This window comes from Apostichopus japonicus, chromosome 9 (genome assembly GCF_037975245.1).
Source record: "Apostichopus japonicus isolate 1M-3 chromosome 9, ASM3797524v1, whole genome shotgun sequence".
NCBI lineage: Eukaryota > Metazoa > Echinodermata > Holothuroidea > Aspidochirotida > Stichopodidae > Apostichopus > Apostichopus japonicus.
The window spans coordinates 32,388,467-32,408,652 of NC_092569.1; the positions used below are offsets into that span (position 1 = coordinate 32,388,467).

Genomic DNA, 20,186 nt, shown 5'->3' on the forward strand with positions numbered 1-20,186 from the left:
TTAGATATCCAAATGGTAATACGAAGTTTACCATATCGTTGCGAACGCCTGTGTGTCAGACCACAAACGTTTTTATCTTTGTTTACTTAAAGTTATGTTACCTTCTATCGGATGATGTCATGTGATCATGACGTTAATTAAAGTCTGTGTGTATTATTCTAGTACGCAGCTGCCAATAACTTTCTGATCAACTTTCTCCCATGACGTATTAAAAGGAAAAGATTGAAAGGAAATTCCATCCGATCAGAAATGATATTTAGACGCGGCAATGTATTATTCAGACGAATATGAACCGTGACTACATATATATATGTATATATATATATATATATATATATATATATATTATATATATATATATATATATATATATTCACATACATAATACATATTAAATTCTAAACTATATATATATATATATATACATATATATATATGTATATATATATATATATATTTATATATATAAATATATATATATATATATATATGTATATATATATATATATATATATATATATTATATATATATATATATATTCACATACATAATACATATTAAATTCTAAACTATATATATAAATATATATACATATATATATATGTATATATATATATATATATTTATATATATAAATATATATATATATATATATATATATTTATATATATATATATATATATATATATATATATATATAAATATATATATATATATATATGAGCATGAGGTATAGTGTAGAACTGTAGCACTCCTGTGTGTCAGACCACAAAGTTATGTTACCTTCTATCGGATGATGTCATGTGATCATGACGTTAATTATAGTCTGTATATATATATATATATATATATATATATATATATATATATATATATATATATATATATATATAATGTAGTTCTACACTGTACCTCATGCTCATAGAAAATGGCCCCAAACCACACACATTTGAACAGTACAAACACGTTTGTGACGCCTTTGATTCAGTATGCTTCCATACATCAAACACTGATTAGGCCACCCTTACTCACTTGAACTTATGGCTGTTGATATTTAACCATCGAAGGCATAAAGCGTTGTTTATGTATTTGGGGTCACTAACAGGAAGACAAAATGAGAGTATTGTAAGATACTCATTTAAAAAAATCTCTAGCCCACAGAAATTTGTAATTGTAAGAATGTTAATACATATTGCTTTTATTTCTTTTATACGTAAGATGATGATCATGTTGATTTGAAGCATGTATAAGTTATATATGTTTAAGATATTGAAAGAACTATTAACTGTATTTACCAGGCCTTAACAACTCGCTGCATTGTCTTAGTTCTTTCAATCTTAATTAATACAAAGTTTCTCTACACTTTGATAACAATGGGATATATGACGAAATAGTCCAAACAGTTTCAACAAGTTTCAGTGTTGCTGATGTGAATCAAAGTACATAAAACATAGATAAAGATCGTTACACATTATTTTAGTTTTGTTGGAAAAATCATTAACTTTCAAAAACAATGAAGACAAGTATACAATAAAAAAGGTTATTTTTTCATATTTATTTTCGATAGGTTTCAAATCTTTTGACAGAGTTAGAGCTTATTAAATATGAATAATTTGAAGTTTACAACGTTGACTTGAGATTTTTCAGTATCATCCAATCTGTGTCGCATAGTTTTTTTGTGGAACCATAAGTTTAGAAATTTGTTAATGGATATCCACAAAACACATTTAGAGAGGTTTCTACTTGTTTACATGTAAACCTCTCCTTTTCTAACTATCTCGCGGAAACGGGGCGTAGTTTCATTTCTGTATATTTGATGTTATAATTCCCACCAGGAAGACTATACCAATAAATGGTCTTGTGAGAGTCATGGCTGTCGAAGTAGAGACCGTTGAGGTTAGAGTAATAACAAGCATTGAACCACCAGCCACCATGATCATAAGATGCACAGTTATAACTACTATGCTTGTCATTATCCCTGTCCCAGGTAGAGAAGGACATGTTTCGATGATAAGCCATGCGGTCAGCATCTATCATGAAGAAAGAAGATAATACATTGTAGTTAGCGAAATCGTCATATTAGTAAATGAGAAACTTACGAAACATTTTCTTGTATCAAAACATACCAGATTTTACGATGAAGCATTCCACAAACTTCATCAAGGTGGATTAAGAAAATCGATATGAGTCATTCTCAAAAGGGAAATAATGATGCAATATTTACACAATATTGGAAACACGTTGTTGCAAAGACTTTGTTTTTAATCCAAGTACAGGTAATTCGTTTATTGTAGTCCGGAACATTTTACTTTTTTTTATTTAAATAATTCCATTGTTTCATCTGTACACGTTTTAAATATTTGGCTACTTTCATCGTTTCTCAATTGTAGTAGTAACAGATAAGTCACCGCTTTTCTTATACATATTCTTTATCGGAAAAGACGAGGGAAATGAGTAATTTCCGATTTGTAAAAACTGGTGACTCGAGGCCACTTATTTTATGTGTTTTCCGTTGTTCTAGTTGTTAATTTTTGGCGTTGATTGTATTTAATTATATTCTTATTTCTCTAGAAGCGAAGATAATACGTCTTACTTCTTGTTAAAAATTCGCATATCTTGTTTATTTTCCTCTTCTAATCAAATGTATATGTATAAATAACAGTGCAAAGTGTGTTGACTTTCATAAAGCAATATTTTAATGTAAAGTATATATCGAGGGGCTTTAACGTGTGTTTTTTGTTTTGTTTTTTTGTCACCGACTGCGTAATTTGTACGTTATTATCTCTCCTACATTATCGACAAAACTCAAAGAGCACGCACAACCCTGGCTAGCATTGGTATAGTTCCAAGCGTACAGGATGAGGTCACAATCTGTGTATTGTAATCCCCTCTGCTTGCTCTTTGCCAACATCCATGGGGATTTTGTTTTTGTGAAGAATATAGGCAAAGGAAAACGCTGACTTATGTTCGTGCAAATGGATTTTCCTCGGATGTACTCTTAAATTTAGCCCTTAATATGGTAGTGAGGTACCCCCGTACAATAACATCACATAGGAGTAAAGAGTAAGGAGCTCATTTATATTTTTTACGTTAGGTTTCGCCTGAGGTTAATACTATTGTAGTTTACATTATCCAATCGAATTTATGATCGCATTTCATTTACTTTATGTTTGCATTAATAAAAAAATGGAAAAGAATTACATTTCCCTTATAACAGAATAAAAGATAATTTGGGTATAATGAGACTATTAGCATATAATTGATTTTCACTTTCAAACTACCAATTTAAGCTTTTTAACCTATTTCGAGCAACATCTTTGTTATAAAATGTCTGTCCCGTGCGTCAAGTGTTTCTATCCATTTATTAATTCCTTGCAAATACCAAATATACTAACTTGCTGTGCTTTCAGGCAGATATGATCCAAGATCTGTCATTCTGTATTTACTGATATCATCGCTGATCCTGAAGAGGTCGTACTTGGCAAAGTAAGAATTACCATTCCTGCTGACCAGGTCGATACGTAGCTCGTAGTCACCCTGGTTAGTCAAGTAGGATAACTTGTCGTTACCGAGCCAGAATTCTCGTTGTAAAAACCCAAAGCCGTCTTTGTAGTCGTCCCAACGTCGATAAAAATCTACAGCACCATCAATCCTACGTTGAAATACCTGTTGGGGGAAAAACATGTATGATTTCAATGATCAAATGTATTTATAATTCCGATGAGTTCAACTCCATAATATTCATATAAAGGCTGATATATATTTAATGTCATTCGAAGATGTATACAGTATACGTACACATACACATACCTTTCGTAGCCCATAGTTCATTTTCTGGGAGTGCCTGAAAAATATTCTTCAACAACAATTTCATTGTTTGCCGATGGTTGCAATACTTCAGCCCAAATTAATATTGGTTAAAGAAGACAAATCCTTAGGATTTGACATTCCGTACAATCGCCCCAACCCGCCTCGCTCACACCGTAATCACGAAACAAGAATAACACAAATTTAGCCAACTCACCGTCCATCCACCTCCATCTATTGAATTATTACAGTGGACGTTGAAAGGTTCAGGAGCACCGTCGGGCTGAATCATGAAAATACCAGATTCAGTTTGATCATCACATTGTTCGTAGACTTCCTTGCAATCTCTCGGATACTGAGGCTCTTGGTAGTAGAAGTAAGAGGAACCTGTAAGACAGTATTGGGGAACAAAAACCTTTGTCTGACTTTATCAGCTAAAAACTAGTGAACATCACTTTGCATATGAATGAGTATTTTCAGTTGCAGTAATTTCCGATTTTGTTCCAAATAGTTAAAATAACATCGAAATAGTTGATGTCTTTACGTATCAGGTAACAGTTGTAATCCACGACTTAAGCTAAAATAAAACTCTGTCCTTATATCACTTGACTCTGGTTACTTATTATATCAGTTCGAATCTACACACGTTTGGACTGTTTCTTGTAATATACAGAAGATGCAGCTACTTAAGGACCTTGATGGTTCCTTATAAATATGTAATTGATGACTAGAAACTGTCAAATTATGGATAATTTAGTATGAAAGTTGAATTTGTATTTGTTGACGGTATTTTGATTCTCCAATTATATGTTATGAAATGATCCAGGATGGTGTACACATGGCAATGGTTATTTTCTGATGCAAAAGCGATTTGATACCTCTAAGTAAGAACGTATAATTGGGAGAAATATAAAATTATTATCAAGCATCAATAAAACATGCTACGTAAATCTCTAAGAAAAGTGAGGCACCATTTTAACTAGCTTAATTACCTTATGATATAGTTAAGGCTAAAACAATTGGAAATACAAGATATACAATATGACAAAAACCAAAGACCACCACAACCTCTATCGCCCCCTACCCCCCAATTCGACCCCTACCCCCCCCCCCCAATAAAGCTTACTTTCAGAATTTCTTCTTTGTCTACTTTTAATGTTGCTTGCAGCGATGTTCAAATCATTCTGTAAACAAAAATGGAAGAAGTACACATATTTGTTTGAAGACAGGCGAAGAATTGGACATTTTTTTCTAGTTTAAGCTGTTGTAATGATTGCATGTTATGTACATTCTAAACCAACATTGTCCACTATACGTGATCTTACAGTACAACTCATGAAGTCGTAAATATATTGAATCTCTGCTGCAATCATTACTATTTCTTAATAGTTATGACGAATTATAAGGTGCATAGCAATAGCAGAATTATTAAGAACATCAATTTTCGGCGAGTATACAGAACAAAACGAGCTATATCATATGACATATAGCTCTATTGTTTTGCACAACTGCATAACAATTAAATTATTAGAACCAAAACTGTGGGTGGCGAACACAAAGAAGCTGTATGGTTTTCTTACCATTAAATGAGAAGTAAAACAACATATACTAGTATATGGTAATTAAATAATAAATACGTTGAAATGTCGAACGTCGTACTAACAATTTATGCACATAAGTGTCAGTTCCATATAAATAGCTAGAAACCGATATTTTTTAAACCATAATTGAATTTAAAGAAAGGGTTGGAGGACTGTTGCGGCTTTCAAATCAAGATCACATCAAACAAACAAAAATCAACTTTTCACTATCACACAAGGTGATATATACGAAGTTACTCTTACTAAAAACGGTCAAAAGACAATGGGTTTTGTATAATTAACCCTTTGAAGTTTGATCCAACCATAATTAAGAAAGAATTGAAAGAACATGCTAACGGATTAATGCAATATCACCAAGTTGACCAATTGACGCAACTTAATTCTGCAAAGCCTAAAATGAGATCAAGAAAACTTTTCCGAGGATTTTACTAGCACAATTAAAAGCTGAATGGTAATTTCGCTATAACATCATTATGTAAAAGGGATATATCTTGCAGGACGTTGGTTTTATTACACTGTTTTTCATCTACTGTAGATGCAAGTCACACTTTGAGAAAATGTTTTATGTGGTAAATGTATTCTGAATTTGATAAAAAGTTACGAAAATAACGAAGCAACAGAACTGAGCAATATTTCAAAGAAAAAGCATATCTGATTGAGTTATATAAATATATCAATTAACAAAAGGTATAATAATACATTTATAGCTATAAAATTACTAAAATTGAAACTAAATTTTTACTTTATGTTGATGATGATCTTAACAGAGTAGTTTTAGAAACGTTCAAGCAAGCTATTTTAATTGTTCAGAAGATCAGTGTTTTTCGAAAGTTTTTCAATTTCGTGATCAGTGATATGAAAAAGTCCAACGTCAACAGTAAAATCCTAATCAGGATAGAGCTAACATGTATAAAGCCAAATTCTGAGCGTTAAATGAAAATAAGACATTAGGCAACATATGACACCCGATGTACACAGTGAACATAGTACCTACTGTAAATCTTAAAGTTGTGTACCTCATTACAAACTGGGTCGTTCTATAAATCGGTATCATGTGCTTTTACAGGATTACAGTAAGAACTGGGAATATGTGTAGTCCCAACAAGTGCAGTTTAATAAATTTGTCCTATAATGTAATTTTTAATGAATTTGTTACCCTAATAGCACATGCTACCGATTAAACAGATTTATTAGCACGATCCATGTTTCACCGCAGTAAAAACCTTTAAGAGTTACAGTGCTTACTGTGATCTCTGTGTGAATCGGTTAAATATGGACATGCAGAGTTAAGATAGCTTTGAAGTCACTTTGCACGCGAAGGTTAAATATAATGTACCTAATCTGAGATTTTTTTTCTTTTAACTTATATTTATCGTTCCTCCATCTTAGTAAATATCAACAAGTGGAAAAAAAGAAACAAAAGAAGGGGTATTATCTAAATTAGAATTTCACTGACTGTTTCTAAATAAGAAAAACAAAATACTACATTCAATTTAAATAAAGTGATTAGAATCACACAAGAAAGTTCTAAGTCCGTACAAAGTGTGGAAATAAACGCACAATCAGGTATACTAAATATAACTAGCAATATAAAATATTTCTCAACAAATTAGAATTTGCAAAATATCTCTAGATTTCTGTTCGGCAGTATTTACATCTTATAATTTCTAACTAAGAATCAATATCACGTAGAGTTTGTTTGTATGATATGAAATTTTAATTACGAATTTTGTTAACAATATACAGGTTACGGAACGAGCTTGTTGATACGTTTTAGTGATTTGGGGGTTATTTTACGACGTACTTTCATGCCAAATTTAACTTGCTCTCCATTTAAAATGACAAGAGGAATAACACTGTAATAAATCTTATCAAATTACTAGTGACTCAGAAATCGTTAGATACAGTATTACGAAAACAAAAGGGTCTAATCGCTTCAAACAAACTATTTGTCGTTTTATTGAATTGAACTTGAAATTGATTTGAACTGATCTTCTTGACTTCATTTCCCTTTTTTCAAAACAATTGTTATCAACTTAGTAATTTTCAACCAAAAAAAAAATCAGTCATAATTTAATGCACTTTGATGAAAATATGATGAAGCATTTATAATGATGTGAATGGACTAGATTTACCACAATCGTAAAACGGGGAATTTCAATAATGCTTTGATTCCAGCGCAAATGTTAAGGTTGTTTTGCTAGTGTTGGAAAGGATTATTGTTTACGGTTTCACCAACGCTTAGGTGGGTGCCTATTATGTTCTTAATACGACATTTACTGAGTTACAGTCAATATCCAACATGATTGCAGAAAGAAAAAAATTCTGCAGAATTATATTAAACAGTTGAACATAAGTCAGAGATATATGATAGGAGAAAGCAAAAAATTACCGAGCAATAATTGAAGCAGAATTTCACATTTACCAAGCCTTAACGACAATGATGAAAACCGTGAAATGTATGTAAACTTACCATTTGTCCAGATGTCTCAGAGAAAACCAACTCTTGTAGAAAAGCACCAAAGATGATCAAACACAGATATGTCAACTTCATTTTTTTGTTTTGGTGAAATAATGAGACTTTTAGAATGAAGTGAACCAGAACGAGACTGACAACATAATGGAGAGATCTCAGTTTAACGCGATATATCTCACGCAACAATCAAAATATTTAACAAGACTAAGGAGAACTTTAATGTTCTGACGTCATCCAAAATTGTTCATATTTTTGTAGAGAAGGAACTCTGTTATGATGGCTGCTGCAAGCTCCGTAGGTAGGATGTTCAGAAAGTAAATACTTATATTTATGCATGCTGTTATTTTGAGGATATGACATACGCGAAGACAGAAAGCTACTCATTCCTCTTATTTGGATTTGCGTAAGAGTGTGCAATTTGCAACAATGTGCATTTGTCAAAATTTCAACAAAAAAATGAATAAAAGAGACTCCAGAAAATTGCTAATAACATATTTCTGTAATGTTTGTCACAAATTATTCATTTACTGAAGAAAAAATCATTAACTTTAATTAAGGTCAGCTCACAATAGCCAGTTCATTACATTATAGCAACCTGTTGAGACTTCTAACTACGTTATCTCGCCATCAAAATATACGCGTTAACAGAGACTGGTTGTTAACTCACATGTCAGAATGACCAATGATTGTTTATTTTGTATAGGAGGGAGATGAAATATTTATCAACAGTGATGACGTTATCGTCGTCATTTGTCTTTATACGATCACATAAACAAAATGTCGTGACATCGTACGAATAACAGAGGCATTGGTGAAAAGATATGTTTCAGGCATTGTTAGGGCGCCCTGAAACAAATAAATTACATCGCAGTATAGGAGATAATCTGTTGCGTAGCTTGGTGGAAAGTGGAACATGGTAATGAGACAACATACACTATCATAGCTGTACCCACATCAGTGTCGTATAAGTCACTGTGGATTAATACCTAACATTATGATACTACAATAGACACATTCAAAGAAAATTCCATCACTCGCCATGTTGTCAGCATATTTCCGGTTAGAAAAACTCAGTAATTGCAATTTGTCAGACTAACCTTACTTCTCATCTGGCATTTTCATGACAAGAAATAACCCAACAATGTTCCTGTAACGCTCTATATCTTAGCCTACATTATCACGTACATAACCAACTTTGAATGGGAATAAACTACCCCACGCAATGAATCCGTCACTGAAAGTTGCTTTCCAGAACACAGTTGAATACGGCCTTCACCGCTTATTCCCCAAACAATGGGAATTTACTGTCTTGGATCGAGAATTTGCTTGGTAATAAGAAACAGAGGGTGGTAATTTAAAGGCTGTGCTTCTTCTTGACAGGACGTCACTAGTGGGGTTCCACAAGGGTCTGTTTTTGGGTCCCTTCTTGTTTGTTGCCTATATCAATGACATTGACGGAGATATTTTGTGTACAGCTAAGAAGTTTACTGATGACACCAAATTGTATTCTGAGGTCTCTTCCAAAAGCTATGCTGAGAAATTTCAAACGGATTTGAATATGGTTTTTACTGGTCTCAGGGATGGCAAATGCTTTTAATAACGATAAATGCAAGGTGATGCTTATTGGTAGTAGTAACAAAAGTATAACTACAATCTTAAATGGTGTGGAGTTACAGGAGGTCTTTGTTGAAAGAGACCTAGTTATCTACATTGACTTATCTCTGCATTATAACCTTTGTCTTGAAGCTGCTTAAAGAGGTAATAGGGTTTTAGGTATGATCAAGAGGAACTTCAGTTTTCTGAAAGAGGACATAGTAGTTAGGCTTTATAAACAGTTGGTTGGGCCTCATCTGGAGTATGCTGTTTAGGCTTGGAACCCACATTTTGCTAAGGATAAGGAAGTACTTGAAAAGGTCCAGAGGAGGGATACTAGGATGATTAGTTCCTTAAAGGGTGTTCCTTATTATAGGCGGTTACAACTGCTTCAAAATTCAAATTTATAGTTGGGGTTTTCCTGAATGGTTCATACAATGACGTCTGTGTGTGTTTCACGACATGGAAAACGGTGTCCCATCAAGTCAAACTGACGACGATGGTTAAAAACATTGTTCATAAATCGTTAGTTGTTTGATTACAAGACTTTTGTTCATAAGTAGTAGATGGTCAAGTTTTCTCGAATAAATTTCCAATAACGAAACCCTTTAACTATTTTTCAATTGGTAGACGCAGTTGAGGTACCTTATACAATTTCAGAGCTACAAAGTTTCCAGAACGGTAAAGTGATATTTATGTGATGTGTAAACGCGGTAAATTAAATGTAATGATATCAACATTCTGAGGAGATTTGAAGAGGTCACAAGGTCAGATATCCAAATGGTAATACGAAGTTTACCATATCGTTGCGAAGGCCTGTGTGTCAGACCACAAACGCTTTTATCTTTGTTTTCTTAAAGTTATGTTACCTTCTATCGGATGATGTCATGTGATCATGACGTTAATTAAAGTCTGTGTGTATTATTCTAGTACGCAGCTGCCAATAACATTCTGATCAACTTTCTCCCATGACGTATTAAAAGGAAAAGATTGAAAGGAAATTCCATCCGATCAGAAATGATATTTAAACGCGGCAATGTATTATTCAGACGAATATGAACCGTGACTACATATATATATATATATTCACATACATAATACATATTAAATTCTAAACTATATATATATATATATATATATATGAGCATGAGGTATAGTGTAGAACTGTAGAACTCCTGTGTGTCAGACCACAAAGTTATGTTACCTTCTATCGGATGATGTCATGTGATCATGACATATATATATATATATATATATATATATATATATTTATATATATATATATATATATAAATATATATATATATATATATATGTATATATATATATGTATATATATATATACATATATATATATATATATACATATATATATATATACATATATATATATATATATACATATATTTATATCTATATATATATATATACATATATATATATATATATATTTATATATATATATATATATATATATATATATATATATATATATATATATATATATATATATATATGAGCATGAGGTATAGGGTAGAACTGTAGAACTCCTGTGTGTCAGACCACAAAGTTATGTTACCTTCTATCGGATGATGTCATGTGATCATGACGTTAATTATAGTCTGTGTGTGTATATATATATATATATATATATATATATATATATGTATATATATATATATATATATATATATATATATATATTTATTTAGACAGTACAATGTAGTTCTACACTGTACCTCATGCTCATAGAAAATGGCCCCAAACCACACACATTTGAACAGTACAAACACGTTTGTGACGCTTTCGATTCAGTATGGTTCCATATATCAAACACTGATAAGGCCACCCTTACCCACTTGAACTTATGGCTGTTGATATGAACCATCGAACGAATAAAGCGTTGTTTATGTATTTGGGGTCACTAACAGGAAGAAAAATGAGAGTATTGTAAGATACTCATTAAGAAAAATATTCTAGCCCAAAGAAATTTGTAATTGTAAGAATGTTAAAACATATTGCTTTTATTTCTTTTATACGTTAGACGATGGTCATGTTGATTTGAAGCATGTGTAAGTTATATATGTTTAAGATATTGAAAGAACTATTAACTGTATTGACCAGGCCTTAACAACTCGCTGCATTGTCTTAGGTCTTTCAAGTCTTAATTAATACAAAGTTTCTCTACACTTTGATAAAAATGGGATATATGATGAAATAGTCCAAACAGTTTCAACAATTTTCAATTTTTCTGATGTGAATCAAAGTGCATTGTACATAGATAAAAATCGTTACACATTATTTTGGTTTTGTTGAAAAAATCATTAACTTTCAAAAACAATGAAAACAAGTATACAATAAAAAGGGTTCTTTTCTTTCATATTTATTTTCGATGGGTTTTTAAATCTGTTGACAGAGTTAGAGCTGATTAAATATGAATAATGTGAAGTTAACACATTGACTTGCAGTTTTTCAGTATAATCGAATTCGATTATCTGTGTCGCATAGTTTTTTATGGAACAGTAAGTTTGGAAATTTGTTAATGGATATCCGCAAAACACATTTAGAGAAGTCTCTACTTGTTGACATGTATGCCTCTCCTTTCGCACTATCTCGCGGAAACGGGGCGTAGTTTCATTTCTGTATATTTGATGTTATATCGCCCACCAGGAAGGTCATACCAAGAAATGGTCTTGTAAGAGTCATGGCTGTCGAAGTAGAGAGCGTTGAGGTTAGAGTAAATACAAGCATTGAACCACCAGGCACCATGATGATGAGATGCACAATGATAACTACTATGCTTGTCATTTTCCCTGTCCCAGGTAGAGAAGGACATGTTTCGATGATAAGCCATGCGGTCATAATCTAGAATGAAGAAAGAAGATAAAACATTGAAGTTAGCGTTATCGTCATATTAGTAAACGAGAAACTTACGAAACATTTTTCTTGTATCAAAACATACCAGATTTTACGATGAAGCATTCCACAAACTTCATCAAGGTGGGTTAAGAACATCAATATGAGTCATTCGCAAAAGGGAAATATTAATGCAATAGTTACACAATATTGGACACTCGTTGTAGCAAAGATTTTATTTTTAATCCAAGTACAATTCGTTTTTTAAATATTTCCATTGTTTCATTTGTACACGTTTTCAATATTTGGCCACCTTCGTCATTTTTCATTTATAGAAGTAACAGATAGGTCACCGCTTTTCTTATATAAAGGCCTATTGTTATCGCAAAAGACGAGGGAAATGAATTATTTCAGATATGTAAAAAGTGTTGACTCGAAGCCACTTGTTTTATGTGTTTTCCGTTGTTCTTGTTGTTAATATTTTGCGTTGATTGTGTTAAATTATATTTTTATTTCTCTAGAAGCAAAGATAACATGTCTTACTTATTGTTAAAACTTCGCATATCTTGTTTATTTTCCTCTTCTTATAAACTGCATATGTATAAATAACAGTGCATTGTGTGTTGACTTTCATAAAGCAATATTTTAATGTAAAGTATATTAATGGGGCTTTAACGTGTTTGTTTGTTGTTGGTTTTTGTCACCGATAGAGTAATTCGTACGTTATTATCTCTCCTACATTATCGACAAAGCTCAAAGAGCACGCACAACCCTTGCTAGCATTGGCACAGTTGTAAGCTTACAGGATGAGGTATCAATCTTTGTATTTACCCCATGATTGCCCTTACCGTTCGCTTGCCAACATCCATGGGGATTTTGTTTTCGTGAAGAATATAAGTAAATGAAAACGGTTTCTTTTGTTCGTGCAAATATATTTCCTTTGGATATACTCCTAAATGTAACCCTTAATGTGGTTGAAGGTACCCCCTCCTAATAACATCGCATAGGGGAAACGAGTGAGGGGCTCGTTTATGAATAGTCTAACGTTAAGTTTTACCTGTACTTGAAACCATTGTTGTATACATTATCAAAACGAATTTATGATCGAATTTCCTTTAATTTATGTTTACATTAACAAAAGATGGAATAGAATGATATTGCCCCAAAAACACAATGAAGGTGACTTTGGACCTAATGACATATTAGCATATAATTGATTTTAACTTCCACACTTCCAATTGATTTTGTTACCCTCTTTCGAGCAACATCTGTGCTATAATATTGCTAAGTAGAATTTCTCTCCCATGCGGTAACTGTTTGTAGAAATGTATTAATTACATGAAAATACAAAATAAACTAACTTGTTGTGCTTTCAGGCAGATAGGTTCCAAGATCTGTCATTCTGTATTTACTGATTTCATCGCTGATCCTGAAGAGGTCGTACTTGGCAAAGTAGGAAATACCATTTCTGCTGACCAGGTCGATACGTAGCTCGTAGTCACCCTGGTTAGTTATATAGGATAACTTGTCGTTACCGAGCCAGAATTCTCGTTGTAAAAACCCAAATCCGTCTTTGTAGTCGTCCCAACGTCGGTAAAATCCACAGCTCCATCAATCCTACGTTGAAATACCTATTGGGGAAAAAACAGGAATGATTTAATGAGTTAAACTCCGTAATATTCATATAAAAGCTGATATATATGTAATATAAATTCAAAGTTGTCTACAGTATACTTACATATACCTTTCGTAGCACGTGGTTCATTTTCTGGGAGTGACTAAAAAATATTCTTCTACAACAATTTCTTTGTTTGCCGATGGTTGCAATACTTCGGCCCAACATTAATATTGGTTAGCGAAGCGAAGACAAAACCTTAGGATGTGACATTCCGATCCTTAGAGACATTCTTCAGATACAAACTAACAAAATGAGCTGATAACACAGATTGGTAAATTTCTTTACTTAATACATCTGCCCTACTGGAGGATCTCAATAATATATAAAGACGTGTATGGCTTCTATACATTTGTTGCATCCATAGTGTATTTGGGGAATCAACAATTTGATAACAGCTTAATGTACCACCCCCCCCCCCCAACCCTCGCTCACATCCCAAACACGAAACAAGAATAAAACCAATTTCGCCAACTCACCGTCCATCCGCCTCCATCAATTGAATTATTACAGTGGACATTAAAAGGTTCTGGAGCACCGTCGGGCTGAATCATGAAAATACCAGATTCAGTTTGATCATCACATTGCTCGTAGACTTCTTTGCAATCTCTCGGATACTGAGGCTCTTGGTAGTAGAAGTAAGAGGAACCTGTGAGACAGTATTGGGGAACAAAAACCTTTGTCTGACTTTATCAGCTAAAAAATAGTGTCCATGACTTTGCATATGAACGAGTATTTTCAGTTGCAGTAATTTCCGAGTTTGTTCCAAATAGTTATAATAACATCGAAATAATTGATGTCTTTACGTATCAGGAAACAGTTCTATTCCACGACTTAATCTAAAATAAAAATTCTGTCCTTATATCACTTTACTCTGGTTACTTTATATATCAGTTAGAATCTACACACGATCGGACTCTTTCTTGTAATATACAAGAAGATGCAGCTCCTTAAGAACCTTGCTAGTTCCTTAGAAATATGTAATTGATGACTAGAAACTGTCAAATTATGGATAATTTAGTATAAAATAGTATTTTTGTTTGTTGTCGTTACTTAGATTCTCCAATTATATGTTATGAAATGATCCAGGATGGCGTGCACATGGCAATGGTTATTTTCTGATGCAAAATATTCTTGTAGCAGGAATGTTATCTTCCATAACACTATACTCGGATAGATGGGCCTATTTCAATTTGTGTGTGTTATAATTTGTTGTCATATTAAAGCGATTTGATACCTCTAAGTAAGAACGTGTAATTGAGAAAAACTATACACTACTAGCAAGCATCAATGAACCATGCTACGTAAATACTAACCATCTCTAAGAAAAGTGAGGCACCATTTTAACTAGCTTAATTACTTTATGATAGAGTTAAGGCTAAAAAATTGAAAATAAAAGATATACAATCATAAGAAAAAACAACAACAAAGACCACCACAACCTCCACCCCCCCCCAACTTCCACCCTTCCCCAATTCAAACCTACTTTCAGAGTTTCTTCTCTGTCTGTTGCTTTCAGCGAGGTTCAAATCATTCTGTAAACGAAAATGGAAGAGGTACACATATTTGTTTGAAGACAGGCGAAGTATTGGACATGCTTTTTATTTTTTTATTTTAAGCTGTTGTAATAATTGCATGTTATGTTCATTCTAAAACCAAGAGAGTTCACTATACGTGATCAAAGAGTACAACTCATGTAGTCGTAAATATATTGAATCTCTGCTGCAATCTTTACTATTCCTTAATATTATCACAAATTATAAGGTACATAGCAATAGCAGAATTATGAAGAACATCAATTTTCGGCGAATATACAGAACAAAGCGAGCTATATCATATGCGATATAGCTCTATTGTTTTGCAAAACTGCATAAAAATTAAATTATTAGAAACAAAACCATGGGTGGCGAACACAGAGAAGCTGTATGGTTTTCTTACCATTAAATGAGAAGTAAAACAACATATACTAATATATGATAATTTAAATAATAAATACGTTGACATGTCGAACGTCTTACTAACAATGTATGCACATAAGTGTCAGTTCCATATATATTGCTAGAAACCGATGTTTTTAAAACCATAATTCGAAGGACTGTTGCGGCTTTCAAATCAAGTTCACACCAAACAAACAAAAATCAACTTTTCACTATCACACGAGCTGATACGGAGTTATTCTTACTCTTACTAAAAACGGTCAAAAGACAATTACTATTGTTTAATTAACCCTTTGAAGTTTGATCCAACCACAATTAAGAAAGAATTGAAAGAACATGCTAACGGATTAATGCAATATCACCAAGTTGACCAATTGACGCAACTTAATTCTGCAAAGCCTAAAATTAGATCAAGAAAACTTTTCCGAGGATTTTACTAGCACAATTAGAAACTGAATGGTAATTTCGCTATAACATCATTATGTAAAAGGGATATATCATGCAGGACGTTGGTTTTATCACACTGTTTTGCATCTACTATAGATGCAAGTCACTCTTTGAGAAAATGTTTTAAGTGGGAAATGTGTTCTGAATTTGATGAAAGTTTCGAAAATAACGAAGCAACAGAACTGAGCAATATTTCAAAGAAAAAGCATATCTGATTGAGTTATATCAATATATCAATTAACAAAAGGTATAATAATACATTTATAGCTATAAAATTACTAAAATTGAAATTAAATTTTTACTTTATGTTGATGATGATCTTAACAGAGTAGTTTTAGGAACGTTTAAGCAAGCTATTTTAACTGATCAGAAGATCAATGTTTTTCGAAAGTTTTTTCGTGATCAGTGATATGAAAAATTCCAACGTCAACAGTAAAAATCCTAATCAGGACAGAGCTAACATGTATAAAGCCAAATTATGAGCGTTAAATGGATAATAAGACATTAGGCAACACATGACACCCGATGCACAGAGTGAACATAGTACCTACTGTAAATCTTAAAGTTGTGTACCTCATTATAAACTGGGTCGTTCTATAAATCGGTAGCATGTGCTATAATAGGATTACAGTAAGAACTGGGAATATGTGTAATCCCAACAAGTGCAGTTCAATAAATTTTTCCATTAATGTCATTTTTTTAATGAATTTGTAACTCTAATAGCACATGCTACCGATACACAGGTTTATTAGCACGATCAGTGTTTTACTGTAGTAAAAACCTTTAAGAGTTACAGTACCCACTGTGATCTCTGTGTGAATCGGTTAAATATGGACATGCAGAGTTAAGATAGCTTTGAAGTCACTTTGCACGCGAAGGTTAGGATAAATATAATGTACCTAATGTGAGATTTTTTATTCTTTTAACTTATATTTATCGTTCCTCCATCTTAGTAAATATCAACAAGTGAAAAAGAAGAAACAAAAGAAGGGGTATTATCTAAATCAGAATTTCACTGACTGTTTCTAAATAAGAAAAACAAAATACTACATTCAATTTAAATAAAGTGATTAGAATCACACAAGAAAGTTCTAAGTCCGTACAAAGTGTGGAAATAAACGTACAATCAGGTATACTAAATATAACTAGCAATATAAAATATTTCTCAACAAATGAGAATTTGCAAAATATCTCTAGATTTCTGTTGTGCAGTATTTATATCTTATAATTTTTAACTAAGAGTGAATATCACGAAGAGATTGTTTGTATGATGTGAAATTTTAATTACGAATTTTGTTAACAATATACAGGTTACGGAACGAGCTTCATGATACGTTTTAGTGATTTGGGGGTTATTTTACGACGTACTTTCATGCCAAATTTAACTTTCTCTCAATTTAAAATGACAAGAGGAATAACACTGTAATAAATCTTATCAAATTACTAGTGACTCAGAAATCGTTAGATACAGTATTACGAAAACAAAAGGGTCTAATCGCTTCAAACGAACTATTTGTCGTTTTAACAAATTGATTTGCACTGATCTTCTTGACTTTATTTCCTTTTTTTCAAAACAATTGTTATCAACTTAGTAATTTTCAACAACAAAAAATCAGTCATAATTTAATTCACTTTGATGAAAATATGATGAAGCATTTATAATGATGTGAATGGACTAGATTTAGCAAAATCGTTAAACGGGGAATTTCAATAATGCTTTGATTCGAGCGCAAATGTTAAGGTTGTTTTGCTAGTGTTGGAAAGGATACCAGGTTGAATAAAAAAAACACATCTATATTGGCTTTATTGTTTACGGTTTCACCAAAGCTTATAGGTGTGTGCCTATTATGTTCTTAATACGACATTTACAGACGTTACAGTCAATATCCAACATGATTGCAGAAAAAAATAAAAATCTGCAGAATTATATGAATGAGCTGAAAATAAGTCAAAGATAATGTCAGGAGAAAGCAAAGAATTATCGCGCAATAATTGAAGCAGAATTTCACATTTACCAAGCCTTGACGACAATGATAAAAACCGTGAAATGTATGTAAACTTACCATCTGTCCAGATGTCTCAGAGAAAACCAACTCTTGTAGAAAAGCACCAAAGACGATCAAACACAGATATGTCAACTTCATTTTTTTTTTTTTTTTTTTTGGTGAAATAATGAGACTTTTAGAATGAAGTGAACCAGAACAAGACTGACAACAGAATGGAGAGATCTCAGTTTAACGCGATATATCTCACGCAACAAGCAAAATATTTGACAAGACTAAGGAGAACTTTAATGTTCTGACATCATCCAAAATTGTTCCTATTTTTGTAGAGAAGGAACTCTGTTATGATGGCTGCTGCAAGCTCCGTAGGTAGGATGTTCAGAAAGTAAATACATATATTTATACATGCTGTTATTTTGAGGATATGACATACGCGAAGAAAGAAAGCTACTCATTCCTCTTATTTGGATTTGCGTAAGAGTGTGCAATTTGCAACAATGTGCATTTGTCAAAATTTCAACCAAAAAATGAATAAAAGAGACTCCAGAAAATTGCTAATTACATAATTATGTATTGTTTGTCACAATTTACTCATTTACTGAAGAAAAAATCATTAATATTAATTAAGGTCAGCTCACAATAGCTAGTTCATTACATTATAGCAACCGTTATCTCGCCATTAAAATATACGCCTTAACAGAGACTGGTTGTTAACTCACATGCCAGAATGACCAATGAATTTGTTTGTATAGGAGGGAGATGAAATGTTTATCAACAGTAATGACTTTATCGTCGTCATTTGTCTTAATACGATCACATAAACAAAATGTCGTGACATCGTACGAATAACAGAGGCATTGGTGAAAAGATATGTTTCAGGCATTGTTAGGGCGCCCTGAAACACATAAATTACATCGCAGTATAGGAGATAATCTGTTGCGTAGCTTGGTGGAAAGTGGAACATGGTTATGAGACAACATACACTATCATAGCTGTACCCACATCAGTGTCGTATAAGTCACTGTGGATTAATACCTAACATTATAATACTACAATAGACACATTCAAAGAAAATTCCATCACTCGCCATGTTGTCAGCATATTTCCGGTTAGAAAAACTCAGTAATTGCAATTTGTCAGACTAACCTTACTTCTCATCTGGCATTTTCATGACAAGAAATAACCCAACAATGTTCCTGTAACGCTCTATATCTTAGCCTACATTATCACGTACATTACCAACTTTGAATGGGAATAAACTACTCTACGCAATGAATCCGTCACTGAAAGTTGCTTTCCAGAACACAGTTGAATACGGCCTTCACCGCTTATTCCCCAAACAATGGGAATTTACTGTCTTGGATCGAGAATTGGCTTGGTAATAAGAAACAGAGGGTGGTAATTTAAAGGCTGTGCTTCTTCTTGGCAGGACGTCACTAGTGGGGTTCCACAAGGGTCTGTTTTGGGTCCCTTCTTGTTTGTTGCCTGTATCAATGACATTGACGGAGATATTTTGTGTACAGCTAAGAAGTTTACTGATGACACCAAATTGTATTCTGAGGTCTCTTCCAAAAGCTATGCTGAGAAATTTCAAACGGATTTGAATATGGTTTTTACTGGTCTCAGGGATGGCAAATGCTTTTAATAACGATAAATGCAAGGTGATGCTTATTGGTAGTAGTAACCAAAAGTATACCTACAATCTTAAATGGTGTGGAGTTACAGGAGGTCTTTGTTTAAAGAGACCTAGTTATCTACATTGACTCATCTCTGCATTATAACCTTTGTCT

General features: G+C 32.6%; 1 protein-coding gene across 3 annotated transcripts; it reads right to left on the bottom strand.

Moving 5' to 3' along the window:
* Positions 1-1,541: 1,541 nt before the first annotated feature.
* On the bottom strand, positions 1,542-18,609 carry LOC139973294 (fibrinogen-like protein A). 3 transcript variants are annotated; one of them, XM_071979861.1, is made up of 5 exons: positions 18,457-18,609; positions 4,935-4,992; positions 4,026-4,195; positions 3,397-3,667; positions 1,542-2,031 (listed from the first exon to the last, which is right to left on the bottom strand). In XM_071979861.1, exons 1-5 carry the CDS (start codon positions 18,535-18,537, stop codon positions 1,775-1,777), a joined length of 837 nt encoding a protein of 278 aa, XP_071835962.1. In that variant the 5' UTR covers positions 18,538-18,609; the 3' UTR covers positions 1,542-1,774. The 3 variants fall into 3 exon arrangements, with proteins under 3 accessions (XP_071835962.1, XP_071835964.1, XP_071835961.1); XM_071979863.1 differs by lacking the exons at positions 4,026-4,195; positions 4,935-4,992 and adding exons at positions 14,489-14,658; positions 15,496-15,544 and having other exon boundaries at positions 18,457-18,607; XM_071979860.1 differs by lacking the exon at positions 18,457-18,609 and adding an exon at positions 7,883-8,001.
* Positions 18,610-20,186: the final 1,577 nt, after the last annotated feature.

Bases quoted from the DNA above. Each gene is read 5' to 3' on its own strand.
- LOC139973294 (XM_071979861.1), bottom strand. From the start codon at position 18,537: ATGAAGTTGACATATCTGTGTTTGATCGTCTTTGGTGCTTTTCTACAA. The intron at 4,196-4,934 runs GTAAGCTTTATT...ACTGTCTTACAG, and splicing joins ACAAAGAAGAAATTCTGAAA to GTTCCTCTTACTTCTACTAC. The intron at 2,032-3,396 runs GTTAGTATATTT...TCTTCATGATAG, and splicing joins TCTGCCTGAAAGCACAGCAA to ATGCTGACCGCATGGCTTAT.